General features: G+C 39.0%; 1 protein-coding gene across 1 annotated transcript; it reads left to right on the top strand.

Annotated features, from left to right (window-relative positions):
* The first annotated feature begins 2,719 nt into the window (after positions 1 to 2,719).
* ap1g2 (adaptor related protein complex 1 subunit gamma 2) lies at positions 2,720 to 20,621 on the top strand. Its single transcript, XM_032565784.1, has 22 exons — positions 2,720 to 2,850; positions 3,456 to 3,658; positions 5,259 to 5,383; positions 6,678 to 6,819; positions 8,055 to 8,151; positions 8,238 to 8,314; positions 8,390 to 8,485; positions 9,037 to 9,117; positions 9,766 to 9,864; positions 9,951 to 10,006; positions 10,493 to 10,606; positions 12,359 to 12,499; positions 12,841 to 12,895; positions 13,806 to 13,928; positions 14,075 to 14,164; positions 14,374 to 14,501; positions 14,697 to 14,801; positions 15,443 to 15,590; positions 16,184 to 16,346; positions 16,532 to 16,683; positions 17,408 to 17,506; positions 18,684 to 20,621. Exons 2-22 carry the CDS (start codon positions 3,458 to 3,460, stop codon positions 18,774 to 18,776), a joined length of 2,385 nt encoding a protein of 794 aa, XP_032421675.1. The 5' UTR covers positions 2,720 to 2,850; positions 3,456 to 3,457; the 3' UTR covers positions 18,777 to 20,621.
* The last annotated feature ends 16 nt before the right edge of the window (positions 20,622 to 20,637 follow it).

Here is a 20,637-nt window from a genome sequence, read left to right on the forward strand (position 1 = left end):
AGAACTGCCGAGAACCTTCATACTTATTTTGTCCCACCTGGTACTGCAGTCAACCTGGGGTATCAAGGCAACAAGCTTGTTAGAAGCCGTGCAGAAATTGTGGCGCCTATCTGAATGCTATCATGAATGAATTTTAGTGTTTCAAATTAGCATGTATTGGTAATCCCACTATGTTGAATAATAGGAATATTAATCTCACTACAAGGCACTCTTATATTCAACCAGAGGGTGCCAGTTTGTTATGTGTCCAAGATGCATTCAGGTGCTTTTCCCTCCTCAACTTCTTTCCTCTTTCTTTTCATTGATTTGCATTTCCTTTGTTTCTTTTGTATTCCTTTTGATTTCAGACATCACAAGGCAGGCTTGACAATGGAGAGCAGAAGCTGTAAAAATCCTTAAACGTGCTTTTCAAGCGTTCAGCAGTAACTGTAAAAATATATAAATGGTTTCAGTTGTAAGCATCCCCGGGCTGCCCTGGCTCCTTCGTGAAGTGCCTGTGTGTTGTCCTGCAGTGAAACCGGAATTAGGCTGCCTCCTTGCCCTCATCAATGTTTTATCCACCGCTTGAAGAGCCTGAGCACCAGAGGGTGGAGCTCGGCCACAATAAGTGATCAAATTACGGAAGTCATGCACAGGTATGATAAGCTGAGGTGGGTCAAGACGGCTGTTAAGAATGAAAGAGAGTTATGGGTTTTACTTTCAAAATAAAAGCCTAAATGCGGTGGTTCTTGTCAAAACACCGTTTAATATCTTAGCAGTTTGATGCACATATGAGGGCAACATCATGTGGCAACACCACAACTCTTAAAGCCACATATCTACATAATCTGAAGGGGGGCGGGGGGGTTTGTAAGACACTGACAGAAGTTATATGCGTGATACATTTTATAAAGTTTTATTTGTTTTTGCATGCAATATTGAGCATTTTACAAAATATATAATGTTCTAATATTGTTGTTGCCTTCTTGTTAGGAACAAAAACTTCACAACAGAGGCCTGTACTTCGTGGAGTTGTACATGTTTAATATAATTTTTGTGTGAAGAATAAACTTCATGCACTTCATGCATTTCTGCAAGGCTCAAACACTGATCTTTCTTTTTTCTTTTTCTTGTTCGAAAATGCAATTTACATCTAAACGTCAGTAACTTGAAGTTTATAATTATAGTGACTTCTTCCGAAGTTGATATTTTTGTTGTAATTCATATTTTACTGTTCACTGTTTTTCTCCAAGAGCTATTTAAGAGACTAGCTGTATGTATAAATCTGCATTACATCATTAAGCAATTCAGAAATGTGTAAGCATTGAGGTTAATTTATCCTAATCTGTGTTATTATATAAATATGGTTTATTGGTTTACAGAGTAAATTCTAAAAATCAAGGTTACAGTTTTTTCAAATGTAATATTTAAAGAGACCACTGAGTTATGTATATTTTTTCCACAATAACAAATGCGCCCTGGCAAGAAAAAATAACCTCTGGCTAATACAGTATGAATTTACATGGCCAGATTTCACCAAATCCAAAGTTTTTCCAAAGTACAATCTACATAAAAGCTGCTCATTCTGCTGATCCTGTGTTTTATTACATCATAAAAGGCACAAGAATCAAATGAAACTGCTAGCATTAGTGAGCACTTGGACAACTTTTGACTGATCTTGATTTTGATTCTGAATAATTTCAGATGCATTTTAGTTGCAGGTGGTTCAACTTCACTCAAGACGACCCGGAGGTCTTGATGGAAACTGTCAAAAAAGGTTAGTGGCGACTCAAACAGTAATGATGATAGTTGTTTTGTTTTTGTTTTTAAATGGCAAAACTTTTACTTGTTCCCACCTATTTATATTTCTGTGAATACCTACCACTTGAATGGACACATGTTTCATTTAATATACCAATAGTCTGAACTCATCCTCCTTAAACCAACCTGAACATTTTTTTCTCTTTCTGGCAGCTGAAGAGTTTGTTGTTGTTTTTTTCCTACTTCTTCTATCTTATGTTGTCTGGAATGATGGTCAGTGGCCTATGGTAAATTTATTTTTCCTATATTTTCAGCATAGGCGAACATATTAAAAAATATACATAATATAAAACAATGAGAAAAAGCTGAAGTGGGATTGTTCTAGTTTGATCAGTTAGCATAAAAAAGGTTTGAGAAAACCTTATAGTTTTATGTCATTAAGCATAACAATAGCAACAGGTACAAAGGAGACTCTGCGTGCATTTTATATTGATAGAGATGATACCAGCTGTACTGCATGTGCATGTTTTGTGGAGCTAATTGGTAGGGCTAGGCTGATTATAAATTGATAATAATATCTGACCATTCCAGTCTGCCCCAAGCCTTTTCACACACCTATTCCACCAGTTTGATTGTTGCCTTGTTTTTCTGGAAAAATAAAATAAAATACAAGTTCGGCAAAAATTGCTTTGCTACAACCCTACAAAGTGCAAAATCCTCCATTGTAGGAGAAATTAGGTTAAAAAGAAGGGAATGAGTAAAATAAAAAGTATTTTGTGATGTCCACACAGGCTCAATAAAGCTTTTAAAAAAAAAACCTGTAGAAAAAAACTAACAAAAACTCGACAAAGATTATATATATAAAAAGTTACATTGATCTTATAGAAAAGTGTACCGAAAAGCCTAGTTTATTAAAAAAATTCCAACAATTTTATTTTTATTTTAATTTGAAGGATGGAACAGGAAGTCCGGTGATTACAGTCTTTGTTTTGACGTCACCTGCATGGATAGACGGTATTTGGGTTTCCAGCCAACTGAATGCGGCCGAGTGTTGGAGGGGGTCGGTTAAACAACGCTTTATTTTTTCAAAATACAAACATTGCTATCGAGGTAGGTCGTCGTTTTTGCCACGCAGACGTATAACGTCGCAGTGGGTTAGCTTGCTCTCGTAGCCCGGCTGTCTCCTCAAAGCATCCCGCAGCAGGTTAGCTCGGTCCAGCCGGTCTCTGGCTCTGCTCACTGACCTGCAGCATCGACTGGGGCGGTGTGTGGATATGTAACATTTTGACCAAATTGGTCATGTTCTAGTTTTTGACGTCAAAGTGACATAACTGGGGGGGAAAAATGGCAGTTGTTATTAGAATGACTCAGGGTGTCACCGGATATAACACATTTCTAAGCTTAAATGGGGGCTGAAATGTTTTTGTGAGCACACCATGGTTTTTTTTTTTCTTCACTTTGATTTTTTTTAATTATTATTATTTCTGTTTGTTTTTACAATGCATATTGAATTTAGTACATTGTAGTAAGTCTGTCATTCGCCCACACACAGCTGGACGTGTGGAAACAGGAAGTGAAACACAAACTGACCTGAGAGATCTCTGAAAAATAGAGTTTGTCCTGGGATCTGAACGACTGAACACAAAACAATAACCCATTTAATGTCTCTCTCTTCCTCTCTCCCTTGGCCCAACGTCACCCTTGCACAGCCGCAGCCATGTCTCCATCAGTCCCGCTGCAGGAGATGATCCGAGCCATCAGGTCAGCCAGGACCCAGTGTGAGGAGCGGGGGGTCATCCAGAGGGAGTGTGCCGCCATCCGGGCCCAGTTCAGACAAACCGACAACGGCGGGCGGTCGCACAACCTGGCCAAGCTGCTCTACGTGCACATGCTGGGCTACCCTGCTCACTTTGGTCAGGTGAGGGGAGATTTAGTTAATTCCTGTCATGGGGTTTGCGTGGGCTGAAGTGTGGGAAACCATCAAGTGTCTGCTTTCACTTTGTGCCGACTTTCGCAAAGTCCAAGTCCAAAGAGAAGTGAGGCACCGAGAGGTGTTGTTTGTGTGATCAGCAAGTCTGCAGAAATGTTTGATAAAGCAGAATATCCAGGCCCCTTCCACGTGTTGCCATATTACAAGCATAAACTTCAATGTGTTTTCTTGGGATTTAGTTTACAAATCTGAAGTTGGAACGAAAGGTTCTCATCGTATTTAGTCACTTTGAGTCAAGACTTTGAAGTTATTTTGGTAAATGTCTCTACCAGTTTTGCACATCTAGAGACTTAAGTTTTTGTCCTCAAACTCATTTAGAAAAATAGCTCACGCTCAGTGAGATCGGTTCAAGATAGATTGTAGACATCATAAGTTCATTCTTACCACAAATTCTCAGTGAAATGTACAGGTGTCCAACTCTGGGCTCCTGGGTGTCTATGCATCGTTAAAAAGTCTTAAATTAAGGCCTTACAATATCTTATAATCATAAAAAAGTAAGTTGGTCTTAGATACGTTGATCACAGGTCTTAAAATTTGTGTTGACAAAACTATTTAATCATATAGATTCATATATATATATATATACAGTATATATTGTACATACGTATACATATTTATTTTTCTCCTGAGACTTTTCTGTCAGGCAAAATTTGAATCGCTCTCAGACATCTACATTGTGTGAGACTGGACGGTTGGGACTACCGCTAACTCACTGCTAACATACCCGTCGCTAGTTCACTAGCTAGCTATCTTGGGTAAGTGCAAATTTATCGGCAATTGGATGGACGCAGTTCGTGCATTTCTGTGAAGACAGAGGTCTTAAGTTTAAGTCGTAATGGTCTTAAAAAGTCTTCAATTTGAGTTGGTGTAACCTGCAGAAACCCTGAGCTACCATCCTGCAGGTTTTTAGATGCATTGCTTCTGCAACACGCCTGAATCAATCGATTCCAGGGTTCTGCAGAGCTGACAAGGAAGACCAGAGACATGGCTCAGACGTGTTGAAGCACGGCTGCATCTTAAAGTTGCGAGAGTTGGTGTAAACCGGAGATCTTATGGTTTTCTTTCAAAAGCTGCTTTCTTCTTGCCGCTCTTTCGTAAAAGCTATGCACTACTAGCGCAACACAATTGGGATATTGCTTTATTACTGAAAACCTGCTTATTTTTGTGTCCACTTCACATTTGTACGACTTTGTGTTGTTCTGTCACATAAAATACATTTTCTAACATGACAAAGTGTGAAGACTTTCCCAAGACGCTGTATTAACTGGTTGAAATTAGTTCTTTTTTCTAATCCTTTCTGTTATCTGAACAATGTGAATTGTGTTTAATTCCCTCAAGCAAAACTTGTCAAAGATCAACAAATCTCCTGTAAGTAGGCCACTGACTCTGTCGTTTCCCCACTCAGACTACCAAGTCTCCTCTGCTCAGAGTGATGAAAGAGCAAATATTTTTGCCTTTGGGCTTCAGCAAAGGGGTCAGTATTTCAAGTAGCTCCACATTTCACAGACTCGTTGCTTTTTCTTTGTAGATGGAGTGCGTTCGGATGATCGCCAGCCCGCGCTACAGCGAGAAGCGCGTGGGGTACCTGGGAGCGATGATGCTCCTGGACGAGAAGCAGGATGCGAGCCTGCTCATCACAAACTCTATAAAGAAGTAAGGAGAACTCTTAATAACTGCATTGTATGTAATACGATTTGCGTTTATATCAATGCAGGGAGAAAAACACATTTTGCGTTGGTGTATTTCCTCTTTGTACGGCTAAATGTCAGGGATTGGTAAGAATAAAATCATAATCACATATAGTTCTGTGAAAAGGTAGTAAGCTTCTTACATTTTTCTGTTTTTGCTACACTTCAATGTTTCAGATGAGCAAACTAATTTTAATATGAAAATCTAATAATTGATTGTGTCGCCCATGGCAACAAGAACTCCCATTAGGTGTTTGTGAAAGCTGGCAATCAGCATTTAACTAAATTTATTCCCAGGATAAAATGGTTTTCATTTAAGAATGGCCCGTTTAGCATCACGCAATAGTATCTGAGCTAACATCAGGCCATGACTTGGACTAGGCCACTCCCAAACTTCCATTTTTATTTTTATTTTGCGGAATTAACTTGTGGGATTTGTGATGAACTGACGGTCACGCATTTTCAAGAGTGAAAGTGTTGATTCCACCCTGACGCTAAAAAAAAAAAAGTCAGCCTAGCTCACTAAGCTACCTCCACCATGTTTGACGTTTTTCTCTTAAATTCTATATTAAGACTATTATATGTAAGGAGGTATACAGATGTAACCGTTACAGAATATTTTCCCAAAACGATTAAGAAGATATTTTGGGGGGGGTTTTCTTGCTAAATGTGAGACAAACCTTTGCAGGGTTTTTCTGGTTATTTTTTCTTATTGTTTCTTATTGTTGCATCATGAACCTGGGAACATTAACCAGTGTTCTGCTTTTTTTGTTTTATTTATTACATTTTTTTGCGGTAGTTGGCTCTCTCTGGAGTCATAGAAAACACCGTGTTGCAACTTTTTCCAGACTGATGGGTCTCAATAACTTTGCTTCTCATCTAGTCTTGAATTTCTTTAGATGTTGTTACTTTTTGAGATATTTTTTCCTACTTCCTGTGGTCAGGTTGTACCACTTCAAGAGTTGTCTGGGCTCTTCAGATTGGTTAGTAATTAGGCTTGTAATTTAGATGGACTTCTATGTATTTTCCTCAGATTTTGGGGGATATTAAAAGTTGTTTAATATAATCTGAAGCATGTGGCCAAAAGATCATTTTAATCAAAGAGACAAACCTCCGTGGAATAAATGGCTAATCATAGAAGTGTTTCATGTCATTCAGATAAATTATATATCCAAATTTTTATTTTTATTTTTATTTTTTTATAGTAACCACAAATCTGCTTTGCGATCAATGTATGTTTCTGTGTTTGTCTCGTTCAGCGACTTGTCTCATAGCAACCAGTACGTGCAGTCTCTGGCTCTGTGCACGCTGGCCTGTATGGGTTCAGCTGAGATGTGCAGGGATCTGGCCCCAGAGATCGACAGACTGCTGCGCTCCTCCAACTCTTACATAAAGAAAAAGGTTACAATATTTTCTTTTTTAATTCGTGCAGTTCCTAAACATTTATCCATTAGTGAAGCTCTTTTTGGTATTACTGTAAACACCAAAGAGTGTCGGTGGTTTATTTTATTATCATTTTTTTGGTATGTGGGAGTTTTGTGTTATTATGAGCAGTCAGTATCCGCTTCCAAGTTTCACAAATCAAAGTGGAATTGGTACAGATGAAGTTAAACTCTGCACAGACTGGAGCCACAATGAGTTTTATTCACTTGGTACAAAATAAGAAATGTTTTATCGGTTTAAAGTTTAAACGAACAACAACGTGTTTGTTTAAACTTTAAACAAACACGTTGTTGTTCATTTGAGGGATGTCCAGATTGAAATTTTTAGTAGGTAGCGATAATAAAAAAAAAAACTTGATTAGAAATTCAAGTTGACAGATCGGAACATCACTATTTTTTTATACGTCCATTTGAATTTATGTTTTTGGTAACACTTTATTTGACGGGTTGTGAATAAGACTGTCATGACATGGTCATAAACATGACATAACACCTGTCATGATCATGAGTTAGTCTTCATGAATATTTATGACTGTTGTCATAAAGTGTCATTCTGTAAATCATGACACTTTTAATACAAAGTTGACATTATTCAAAATGTCTTTGTTATGACAACTTGACATTAACCAAGAAATCATGATCTGACATAAATTTGTTATAAAAGTATTGATACTGATTAAACTTTAGCCTTAATAACATAAAGATACATCATTTTTAAAGTTTAGTCACCATTAAGCCATTAATTACCATTGTTTTCTAGTAACACCAGATTTATAATGTGACTAAAACCTCTCAGATTTAGAATATCCATATTACCACATGATCCGCTGTTTGTCAGATCTTTGTGTAATATGGGTTACATTTTTGCAATACACCTTTTTTAGGGAAAATTGTTGTGTAAAACCTAAGACACTCTTTTCTCCTGTTGTTAATGCTTCTTCTTTCAGTCGCTTGAGTAATAAGAAAACAAACTTCTGCTTTACTCTATTTATTATTGAGTTGATAGTCCTAATATTGCTAGATTTTAGCAAAACGTAAAACAATAGATTGGAAACGTTGCAGATTAATTTAGCTACATGTTAATGGAGATGATGGCTAATAGCTGCCTTTGAATTAAGGCATTTGTAGCTCCTCTGTTTAAATTTAACCACTCTTGGTATGAGATGGTGTGATTTACTGACCAGTATCCTGCAGGCTGCTTTATGTGCCGTTCACATTGTGAGGAAAGTCCATGAACTAGGAGAGCTCTTTGTCCCGTCAGCTCGCTCCCTCCTCTCTGAGAAGAACCACGGTTAGTAGATTTTAATCCCACATCTTACGTCCCCGTGTCCAAAATGTTGCTTCCATGATCTTCTTGTATTTACCGTTTACGTACAGGTGTGTTACATGGAGCCGTTGTGCTCATTACTGAACTGTGTGAGCGCAGCCCAGAAACGCTGGAGCGCTTCAGGAAGGTAAGCGGCGTCCCGATCCGATGGTCCTGCGGTAATGTGCACGTCATAACGGTGGGTGTGTTGTGTGCTCTCCAGGCAGTCCCAGATCTAGTTCAGATCATGAAAGGCCTGGTGATTTCAGGGTATTCTCCGGACCACGATGTGGCAGGAGTCAGTGATCCATTCCTACAGGTCAGCCTTGCTCTTTAGGACTTTGAAACTCGCAATAGATGCCCACTTCTTCTCTTTGACATCACTGGATATTTTATTGACTTAAACCCAGATTGGGTTTTTTTTTCTTATGCTTTGTAAATTTATGTCAACATTTGTTTAAACTTAGAGCAATTCCTAGTGCCTTGCAAAACGTCTCATACCTCTTCAACTTTTCTACATTTTGCCACATTGGAACAACAAATCTCAGTGTATTTTTATTGGAATTTGATGACTTCTTGTGGCAGCTGGTTGCACTAAATTGCATCTAACGGTGTTAGAGTAAAGCAGGCAGATTACACATCAGACTTCTAAAATATTTAGTGGTAAGAGATTTGGAGAACCTACATTACTTTTAATTGACCTGTCATTTAAAATCCCCATAAAATACAACAAAGTTTATAGATGTAATGTCAAAACTGCCAAAAGGTGTTAATACTTTTGCAAGGCACTGAATATTTTGATGTAAGTTTACACAGGTGTATTATTTCTCCTCTGTTTTTGTGCTTCTTCTCCCCCAACTTTTCCTTCAGGTACGCATCCTAAGGTTGCTGAGGATCCTCGGTCGGAACAACGAAGCAGCAAGTGACGCCATGAACGACCTCCTAGCTCAGGTTTTGTTTTTATTTTTCCAACCGAACAGCGTTACTGGAATAATGAGATGTTTTGCTCAATTCCAGAGAAGCATGGATGTTCAAATTTGACTTTTGGACATCTTTCTTGTCTGTACCAGACACTCTGCAAAATACAGAGTGTCCTCGAATCCTTAAAAGATTTTATATTAATTTATAAAAAATTAAGGCCTTAAAATCTCTTAAATTCATCAAAGAAAATGTAAAGTCTTACATTTTGTATTCTAGTCGTGTGCAGAGCAAACATCTTCACTCACTGTGTTCTGTGACTGAAGGTGGTTAAGGCTACAGGTAATTAGCTGCTAGTACTTGCTTGCTAGCTCGCTAGCACACAAACAAGCCATTGGCAGCTAGCATATGTCTCTCTAGCTAGCTAGCTGGCTAACTATAGGACCATATGCCATGTGAGAAGCACAAATCTGCTGCCAAGAGCCAAAACCCCCACAGAGATTTCACAGTTTTGGTCCCCTGCATTTCTTTGTACAGCTCTGTCATAATATATGTTTTAAATGTTATTTTTAATGGTCTTAAAAAGTCTTAAATTTGAGGTGATGAAACCTGCATAAACCTTGAAATTCAGTCTATTGTCTGACAATGGCAGTTTACTGATGTGCGATTTTTGTTTTCTAGGTAGCGACCAACACAGACAGTACCAAGACTGTGGGCAACGCTGTGCTCTATGAAACCGTTCTCTCTGTACTAGACATAAAGTCAGAGAGCGGCCTCAGAGTGAGACACATTCTCTTTTTACTGCATTATTACATCAGCAGTCTTCACGTAATTATCAAACGCTCATCACTTCACTTGCTCCATAGGTTTTGGCTGTAAACATCCTGGGAAGATTCCTCCTGAATAATGACAGGAACATTCGGTAAGTGCTAATTTTCTTCCTGTTTTAATCCTTCACTCTGTTATCTCTGCTCACCACCTATTTCCTCTGATCTCAGCGAAGGCTTTTTTTCCTGCTTTATTTCAAAAGTGACTGATCTCCTCCCAACAGGCTGAGCTGAATAATTACTTTCCCTCTGAGCGTTTATGCTAGGAGCTCACTCAGTTTAAGCACATTTTAGCAGTGAATGTGGACACGTTGCATAGGTTCCTGGAGGTTTCCTTGTATTGCGGATTTGTTAGTCTTTTCCACATGGGCCTTGTAGTAAAACGGGTCCGTCTAGTTTGCTACTGCCGAACTACTGACAGGGTGGCAGTGATGAGAATGCTTCATTCCTGTTAGACCTGCTTTACTTGATCATATCTGCCCAAACATAATGTCTGAACTGTATAAAAGTGCTGACACTGCTATTAATCTCTGTTCATGATGCGGTACAAAAAAAATGTTTCATTGTTGGTCTTCTTGCAGATATATTGCCATGACCTCTCTTCAGAAGATCGTTTCGACAGACCACAATGCGGTTCAGCGGCACCGTGGGACCATAGTAGACTGCCTGAAGGACCAGGACGCATCTGTCAAGCGGTAATCTTTACCTACTTCTTTAGTGAGAAATGGGCTGAAACAGAGACGCCACTACATGAAAGGCCTCTAATTGACAGCCAGTGTACAAAAGAGTCCGTTTTCAAGCAGGAGTCGGAAGACCAGAGGTGTCCAAAGTGTCGAACGAGACCCATTGTGGCCATTAGAATGATTTTTTTTTTTGTGGCTTCTTAATTGCATTTTTTTAAAAATTGCACAAATCTGGTTTCTCAAGCACAAGCTGTTGATGCAGATGGACGCTTTTTAAATTTTCTCTGGCAAATTAAAGTCCCCTTAAGATGACAAATATTGGTAACACAAAGTTCTTGTTTTTAATTAACCATGTATTTGGCTTTCATTTTAATTTCTTGGTAAAACAGGACCAAACCCATCCATTATTTTAAAAACGCTATTTTATTTTATTTTTTTAGCTTTTAACTTGACAATTTTTAGGACACTCGTATAAAGTCTTCAATGTAATCATTGGAGACTTTTACAATCAAAACCATAAGTAAAATGGATTATTAAGTCTCTGAACAAAATTGCCCTTCAAAAAATATGAATCATTAAATGAATCATATTGTATTTTAATTTATCATGTGATTAATTGCTTATTGCGACAGGCTTAGGAAAAAAAAAGTCATATAATTTATGCAAAAACATGCAGGAAACCAGTGCGAATCTAGGAAAACCAGGATAATATGATTGTGCCATTATCCAAAGATGTGCAGTAGTCATATTTACATGAAATGAGGTAAGAACATGTTTTTGCGATTTTTTTTTTTTTTTTTTATGGAAGAAAACATTTTTAAAAACTATTATAAAGACCTTAATAATAGTTTTACTTAATCTCATCCTACACTTTGTTTGCAAAGAGGAAGATCAATCTGCATCTGTATGATTGGGTGAACCGCTACTAAATCTACTAAGCTGAAGTAGAAATTGTTGCATATCATCATAATAAACATTTTATATCTACTTATTGATTCAATCGTTAACCAAACCTGAAAAAAGTCTGTTGTACCATATGTTGCTTTTGAAAAAACATTTGAATAAACGCAGTGAACCGGTTACAAAAGCAAGATTTGATTTATTTTTTATTTTTTTTAGTAGTGTCTCACCATTAAAAACATTTTTCACGATTACCTTTTAATAAATACACAAGCTCTCAACAGATTTACCAGTAAGTGAAACAGTTTCACACCACCTGTGATTTTTGGCACTCTTATTTCTCGTGTTTCAGCCTCTCGCTTTGGGAGCTGCTTCACTTATCTAGCATCCATTTTAAAAAACCCCATAAAAAACTGCATTCTTGGGCGTGCCGTGGTGGCGTAGGGGTTAGCGCGACCCACATTTGGAGGCCTCAAGTCCTCGACGCGGCGGTCGCGGGTTCGACTCCCGGACCCGGCGACATTTACCGCATGTCTTCCCCCCTCTCCTTCCCTGTTTCCTGTCAGCCTACTTCATAAAAAGGGACACTAGAGCCCACAAAAAGACCCCCTGGAGGGGTTACAAAAAAAAAAAAAAAAAAAAAAACTGCATTCTTAATGAGACAGACAGAGCATTTGTACCAAACAAACTAGCATTTAAGCCTTTAAAGCATCTCTTTTAATGTTCATATGCAGAGATAAATCCTAAGTATCAATATTTAAAGATGTTCCTTTTTTTTTAACATTGGGGAACACTGTGAGCGCCTGTCAACACAGCCAAGCTGGATTAATTAGCACCTTTGATCCTCCTCTCCCATCCACGTAGGCGTGCTTTGGAGCTGTCCCTGGCTTTGGTGTCGGCCTCCAACATCCGCTCCATGATGAAGGAACTGCTCATCTTCCTCTCCTCCTGCCCCCCCGAGCTCAGGGCTCAGGCTGCCAGCGGCATATTTAACGCCGCTGAAAGGTAGAGTCTCAAAGAATGTTTGGTGGATTTTATTCCGCGTATAAATGACTAGTTTATTCCTAACACTGTCGTAACGCATGCAAGCACAGATGGCTTCCCGTCATGCATGTGAATAGATTGGACGTGTTGTGTGTTTTTGACCCAGAGTGGGGCAGTTTTAATGCTGAGGCAGATGCAATAAAGGCTCTACTTATCCACTCTGCATCCACTCAGTGATATTCCTGTCTGACAGACACTGCCCAGCACTTATTCTCTTACACACAATGCAGATACAGATTCAGCAGGCTCGTCTCACCGTAGAGCACTGCTCAGTTGGCTGTGTGTGTGTGTGTCTCTGTCAGGTATGCGCCTTCCAAACGCTGGCACATTGACACCATCCTGCATGTTCTCACCACGGTAAGTTCACTGTAGTAAACACTTGCAGAGCCTTGCTAAATAAGTCATGTCTCTTGGAGTTGTGTTGACATTTTGTCGCCTTACAACCACAAACTTTGATGAATTATTAGGCTCGTACAGGAGGTATCAACGACTTTAATCGCCAGCGTTTGCATTCCTGCTTTTTCGAGTTATATTTCGATCTTGTCAAACCACATTGTTTCACGTGTTTTTCTGTTCCCTTTGTGGCAGTTTGATTGTTTGTAGCAGGTGTTTTTATTTATTTACATTTTAGTGGGTTAGTGGTCTTTCATCATCAGCAGCTGGATAGGCAGTACGGTAGAGAAGTAGAAGACATGAAGTAAAACTCCACACTAATTTGACTAACAGTTATTATCCCAGCTGAGCTGTGGATCTCTGCAGCTCCTCCAGAGTTACTGTAAGCATCTTGGCTGATTAATGCTCTCTGGCCCTGTCTTGATTAGTTTCACACTCTTTCCATTTTTGAGTGACGCATTAAACAGTTTTTGAAGTTTGTGGTCGTAATTTGACAAAAACTAATACAAAATTTAAGGAAAATAAACTTAGATTTTTTTTAAAATGCCTTCTAACTAAACTTTTTTTTTAAAAATTGGCAAGAAAGTGTAAATTCAAAGTTCTACACGTTGCTTAATTTTTCAGTTAATCAATTACTAAATTAGCTGACAATTATTTCAATTATTTATTAACCATTTCATGTCTTGCAGTCAATGACTAATAATTTTGTTTTTTGCTTATGTAACATGAAGGGTTGGTCTTTTTGCTAAATGCCACCCCCATTTTCAATGAATTTCTCTATACATATTGAAGAACGACATACGATGACACAAACAGTTGCACTGCTGAAGGATCTACAGCTGCGTTTGCGTGTGTGTCATTTCCACCCGCGCAGGCAGGGGGCGATGTCAGAGATGAAACTGTGCCCAACCTGATTCAGCTCATCACCAACACCTCAGAGCTGCACTGCTACACCGTCCACAAGCTCTACCGGGCGCTGCTCACCGACATCTCTCAGGTCTGTGGCTCAGGCTGGTCCGGTTTCACTGCAGGGTTTGAGTTGGATGGAAGCAGATTTATCTTTTAATTAAAAAAAAGTGAGAATTTTTGCTTTTCCTGTGTATCTCCAAGTGATGTACAAGTGGAGTTTCTTTGTGTTCGCAGCAACCCCTGGTCCAGGTGGCTTGCTGGTGTATAGGAGAGTATGGAGACCTGCTGCTGAAAGGAGAGTGTCAGGAGACAGAAGCTGTGCAGGTAAAGTACTGATGTTGTGTTTAGGTATAAACCAAAGAGTGCAAGATGGTCACAATGTTCAGGAAGAAACAAATTGTTGTTGTTTTTTAACTCCATAGGGTTAAAAGGAAAATAATAGTGACATTTATTTTGCTCAAAACTGAATTTAAAATGTCTTCTTTTTTGGAGGTTTATCACCTTTCTTTTTGTTTTGCACGTGTTTTCATCAGGTGACGGAGGACGACGTCCTGGACGCTTTAGAGATAGTTTTACAGTCGCACATGTCGACTCCAACGACCAGAGGCTTCGCTCTCACCGCCACCATGAAACTGAGCACACGCATCACAGACAATGTGGAGTAAGAAAAAACACAACCCACCTCTTTAGTCCCCGGTGGTCCACAGTGATCAGAATCGTGTAAAATGCCCCTAACAGACCAGTTTGTTGATTGGAGAACTTCTGCAGAACGCCGACTGTAAACACCTTGCGTAACTTCTCCGTTTCACACCCAACTGCTTCTCTTTCTCCTCATGAACGCGCTCCCCGCCGGCAGTCGGATCAGGAGCGTCGTCAGCATCTACGGAAGCTGCATAGACGTGGAGCTCCAGCAGAGGGCGGTTGAATACAATGCACTCTTCAAGAAGTACGACCACATGAGGTAGGCAAAGACGGAGCAGCATCAGATATTTCTTTCTTTTGTACGTGTTATGTTCTAAGACAATGGTTCTCAGGTTTTTATGACAAATAGACACTGTTTTCTGTTTTATTTTAGTCTTTATTTGGGATTCTTAAGCAGTAGGGAAATTTGAGTAAAGTATCTGCCAGGTCTGGATAACTACTTTTGTATTCTAGAAAAGTCTGATTACTGTCAAAAAGTGTCAGACATCCGGGGTGAATTTTTACATTTAAATATTGGCTACAAAAAATGAGGAATCTGTAAATTTTAGCAGTTCTTTAACTATCTATCTGACTGTCCATCAATCCATCCATTTGTTAGTTTATCCATCTATCGATTTGCCCGTCCATCAGTCCATTCTCCCAATAGTCAGTTTATCAATCAGTCTGGACTAACTGAACTTTTGGCTAAACTGGGTTCAAAGTCATTCCTGGATCCAGGTTGTAAGTTCAGAGGTGAACTCAGGATGAGAAACACACCGTTTCTCGTTCCAGGTTCACCGTCTCTGTCGCGCTTCTGTGTTTGAAGAATGTTCTGATGAAGCAAAGAGCACTCAGTTTTACTTTTGTAAACTGTGATGGTTGTAGCTATTTCCAGACTGAGGTTATTGCTTGTTTCCACAGGGCGGCTGTGCTGGAGAGGATGCCTGTGATTCAGAAAAACTCTCTGGGTCAAACCAACGGAGAGCTGAGCGAAGAACCCATCAAGGAGAGCCAACCGGGAAAGGTCAAACAGGAAGAGATGGCTCTGCCACAACAACCAGCTGGACAGGTATGATAACACATGTGGAAACAGACTTTCCTAAAATATCTCTTAATTATAGTTATTTTTTTGCATCTTTTATTTTGATGGTCACCAGGAAGTTTAATAATTGTTTATTGTAATAATGTGAGAATAAAGTAAAAATATTTTGAGGGTAAAAGCATAATGTTATGAGAATATTCATAGTAAAGTGACTATATTCTCTTAATATTACGACTTTATTCTTATAATTTTATTACTTTATTCTTGTAATTTTACTATTTTTATTCCTTTCAAGCGTGGTTCTAATACTCTGTCATAGAATACAAACTGGTGTGACGTAGAAGAAGTTTTTCCGTCGCGGTTTTGCGAAAAACTCCAATTTCGATACGACTGAAAAACCACCTCATTCTAGAGTAAAAACTTTCAATCGAAAAATGTGTTTATTTGAAATTAGCATGTTTCCATTAAGAAGATTTATTTCTGTAATTCCAGTTTGCGCGATTTCAACGTAAGTGTAAATGCATCTACAGTTTGTTTGGTTTAGTTCTGTTTTCCACCTGGAGGCATTAAATATCAGGGCAGCTGTGTATCTACGCGCTCCGCTCTGTGTGTTTGCTCAGGTGTGTGACCTCTTGGACCTGCTGGGAGGTTCTCAAGAACCTCTGCAGCCCAGCTCATCAGTCGGTGGCTCAGCATCAGCACAGCTCACTGCTGCCCCCGCCAGCGCTGGAGGAGACCTCCTGGATCTGCTGGGTGGGTTCGAGCCCACTCCTCTGGCCCCAGGTGAGTTCTGTCAGACACAGATGAGATGAAAACACAAAAACTATACAATTGTTGGCTGTAAAAAAAAAAATATATATATATATATATATATATATTTTTAGAATGTATATTTAACTTTTCATAAGCTGGTTTGCTCCACGTATTTGAATCAATTCAAAGTTTTTTTATGCTTCTGCTTGCCTCAGCTCCCACTGTGACGGTGTATGAGAAAAACGGTGTGACTTTGACGCTAATCTGCGAACGACAGTCGGAGTCGGGCCTGACGGTCACGCTCACCGCCTCCAACTCCACCGACTCAGACATCAGCAGCTTCACCTTGCAAGCTGCTGTGCCCAAGGTTTGCAACAAACATCCTGTTTATCCCCCTGAACTAACCGCCGTGAAACCACCTTCTAACCGCATTTCTTATGACGATGTCGAGTTCGGTGATAAACGCACCATTCAGTGTTACAGTGAGGAATATAGCCGCAGCTGAATGTAATTGTAAACAGCAGTCAATTAAAGTGCAGACATTTTAAACAGACTGACTTCATTTAAATTCATTTATAAAATGTCTTCCATCACTACATTACAGTGACAGTTAGCTGTAGTCTTATTGAACCAGATGTATTTGTGGGTTCGGTCAGTTTGTGTTCAAAATTCAGACAAATGTAGTGTTGTTGATTAGGAATGCTAACAGAGCAGTTAGCATACTGCCTTAACACAACAATGAACAAATCTCTCTGGTCGTCTGAGTCCAGTGAGGTTTAGAAATGAAAATTCAAATTTATGCAACTTTAAAATAATAATTTAAAACCCCCCCACTAAAATAACCATTGCATTTTTGGTTTATGCTTAGCATTGTGAAACCAACTACTGGAACCAGGAACCCTTATTTTATCTCTGTTAAAGACATTCAACCAATAACACGTCTTATTTTCAACATTTAAAATGTGCTACTTCCGTTTTATTGCCTCTAAAATCGTTACTACAGTCCTACCGGCAGAAAATGAAAGTAAAAACCACGTGTTTTGCTACGCTGCTGCTTCAGCTTCACCGTTTTTTTGTTTTCTGTCCTCCAGAGTGTGCAGTTACAAATGAGGGCCCCGAGCAGAGACTCCCTTCCTGCACATGGTGGCGCTAAACTGACCCAGCTGGTGGTCCTCAACAACCCCAACAAGGTGGGTCTGCAAAATGCAAATAGGACTGTCCCTACATCCTTAACAAGTATTAAAATGTCTTAAATTTATTTATTTAGAATTAAGGCGGGCTGCACAGTGGCACTGTTGCCTTGCAGCAAGAAGGTCCTGGGTTCGATTCCTGACCCGTGGTCTTTCTGCATGGATTTTGCAGAAATCCATGCAGAAAGACATGCGTGGGTTCTCTCAGGGTTCTCCGGCTTCCTCCCACAGTCCAAAAACATGACTGTCAGGTTAATTGGTTTTTCTAAATTCTCCCTAGGTGTGAGTGTGTGTGTGCATGGTTGTGTGTCCTGTCTGTCTCTGTGTTGCCCTGCGACAGACTGGCGACCTGTCCAGAGTGAACCCCACCTCTCGCCCGGAACGTTAGCTGGAGGTAGGCACCAGCACCTCTCGACCCCACTAGGGGCAAGGGTGTAAGAAAATGGATGGATGGATGGATGGATGAATGGATAGAATTAAGGCCTTAAAATATCTTTCTTTCTTTTTTTTAAAGTAAGTTGGTTATAGGTCTGACACTTAGTTGTAGCCAGACTATTTAATCTCGTTTATTGATAGTTTTTTTTTTTTTTTATGTGACTTTTCTGACAGGCAAAAGCTTGAGTCACTCACAATCGGCTTCACTGTGTTCTGTGACTCGAGGCTATTGAGGCTACCAGTTATTAGCTGCTAACATATATATATCCATATATATGTTAGCAGATAATAAATATTTATATTAGCAGTATATTTATCACCAGTTAGCTGGACGATGTCTGTCTTAGCCATTGGCTCACTTCTGTTGCCAGCTCTTATAATTTATTTGCGATTTTCTTTTGTACGTTTCTGTCGCGATACAGGCCTTAAATTCCATCCACAACGGTCTTAAGAAACGTCTTAAATTTGAGTTGGTGAAACCCGCAGAAACCCGTCCAAAGGCGCAAGTGGAGAAATAACGCACAAGCTGGTTCTCCCATTCAATGTAGTGATTCTTTAACGTTGCACCCTAGCGGTGGGGAACACCGATGGAAACTTCTTCAGAAGTTTTGGTTGTGAAGTCGAAGAAATTGACTCAAGCCCTTTGGGAACCATGTTGTATTCTTATCTATTCGTCTATTTATTTTTACTATAATCAGACATGAAGACTAAAACGTTCAGTGAACTGTTCCTTACATTTCAGGTAAACCTGAAAATGAGGATCCGTGTGTCCTACACCTGCCAAGGCTCGGTCGTTCAGGACACAGTTCAGGTGGACTCCTTCCCGGGACTCTGAACGCAGCAGGATCAGGAGGGGTCTCTCCGAGTCCCGTTAGGTTGTTTTCAAACCCGAGAAATGCGTATTTCACAGGAATCCACAGCCACACTGAAGAAATTATATATTTTTTTCGGTGCTCGTCAGGTAAACATCACAACGGTGAACATTTAAGGATTTGCAGGTATCAGAGAAAAAAAATGGGTCATGTAAATTGAAATCATCACTATACAAGTTTAAGGAGGGAGTTTTGGGGGGTTTTTTTTACCAAAGTGTTAGGGTCACTTGGAGAAAGTATTTATTTACCTGTTTCAAGATTAAAGTCAAAAGAACCAACTTGAAATGTTGAGGAAAAGGGTGAAATCCTGGGGAATAAAATTCTAATCAAAATAGTTTAACAGCAAAGGAAAAACGAAATGAGATTAGAGTTCAAAAAGCTGATTTAAAAAAAAAACACTCAATATATTTTTAAGGGACACTTCTTAAAAAATGTTATGTTGAGATTGTAAACAAGGGCCAGTGATGGTTCCTCTTTGTGTAAATGACCTGTACTGACAGCCGTTCAGACATTTTGCTTTTTTCCCTTTAAAATCCTGTTTCCTCTGCTTTTTTTTTTTCTTAACATTTTAGATTTGTTCTTGAACAAGAAATTGACTTTACTGCTGAACTAAAATGTAAAAAGAAACGTGTGACCCTAATACTCTCTTGTAGATTTGAATGTTTGTGAACCCTTTTATTTCTAGATTCCTGCACAACTTATTTCAAAACATAGTTTTTGTTTTTACAATATAGTAGTGACATGAATTAAACCAAATTAATCTAGGTATACTGATTAGGTCATCTCGGCCTATAACATGTTTTAAATTTAATACTTTCGATCATGTCTTTGGGACAGTCTTGCTGCATCTGGTTCTAAAGAAACAAGGACTGAAGACGTTTTAAAGAGTAACAAAGGAAAAAAAAAATTTAAATCCATGTTTTATTTATCTGGGATACTTATCTGATTCTGAAAAAATCTAATATTTTATTTAAAGATTCATTAATACAGAAAATTAATGAGGGTTCACAAACCTTAAATAGCCACGACCATTTTATTGAAAGACGGCTGCTGCATAGTGTTTTTATTTTCACCGTTTTTTTTGGCTTTTAATGGCAACTTTTCATCTTTGCTCCATATCAGGATATTTGCTTTTATGCTCTTTGCACTGTCAAGGCAAAACACTAACCAATGAGTTTTTCACCACTACTTCAATTTTTATTTATTTTTATTAAAAAGCGAGATATCGAAGGGTAGATTTTAAACACAACCATATGAGTTGCCTTTTCTTATCTCAGAGTTCTTCGATTATCCAGGTGTTTTAGCTCCTGACCATTCCCCTGTGCCTTCTGACACTTTTTTTCTTTTTTTCCAAAACATTTCCTTCTGAGGCCAAGATCAATTAGTTAGACTTTACATACCAAACAACACCGCTCCTGGATGTTAGAATCTTATCAATTGTTTACAGATGATTAAATAAAGCAGGTTTATTTATGAAGATTATGTACAGCAAAACAAGAAGAAATTCAGGCACGCCGCTGCCTACCAGATGTATATTTTGGATAATAAATGTGGAAGCACAACCAAGAGTTTTAAATCCACGGAAACGCCCAGCCTTTTGTTGGGGGACAAAGTGCTACAAAACAAAAAAAGATGTCGAGATGAGACCAGCGTGTTTGTGTTAGCTCGGTGACTCATTTTCATCTCTGCTTTTAGCAAACTCTAGACGTCAGACCACACACACGACTCCACTGTAAAGAGCTGAGAGAATATTGATTGTCTTTGATTATTCTGTTTTGTTTTCTAATTAAAGAAATTCTCAGGCGTGACTTAATCTGATGTCTG

This window comes from Xiphophorus hellerii, chromosome 6 (genome assembly GCF_003331165.1).
Source record: "Xiphophorus hellerii strain 12219 chromosome 6, Xiphophorus_hellerii-4.1, whole genome shotgun sequence".
In the NCBI taxonomy this organism is placed as follows: Eukaryota; Metazoa; Chordata; class Actinopteri; order Cyprinodontiformes; family Poeciliidae; genus Xiphophorus; species Xiphophorus hellerii.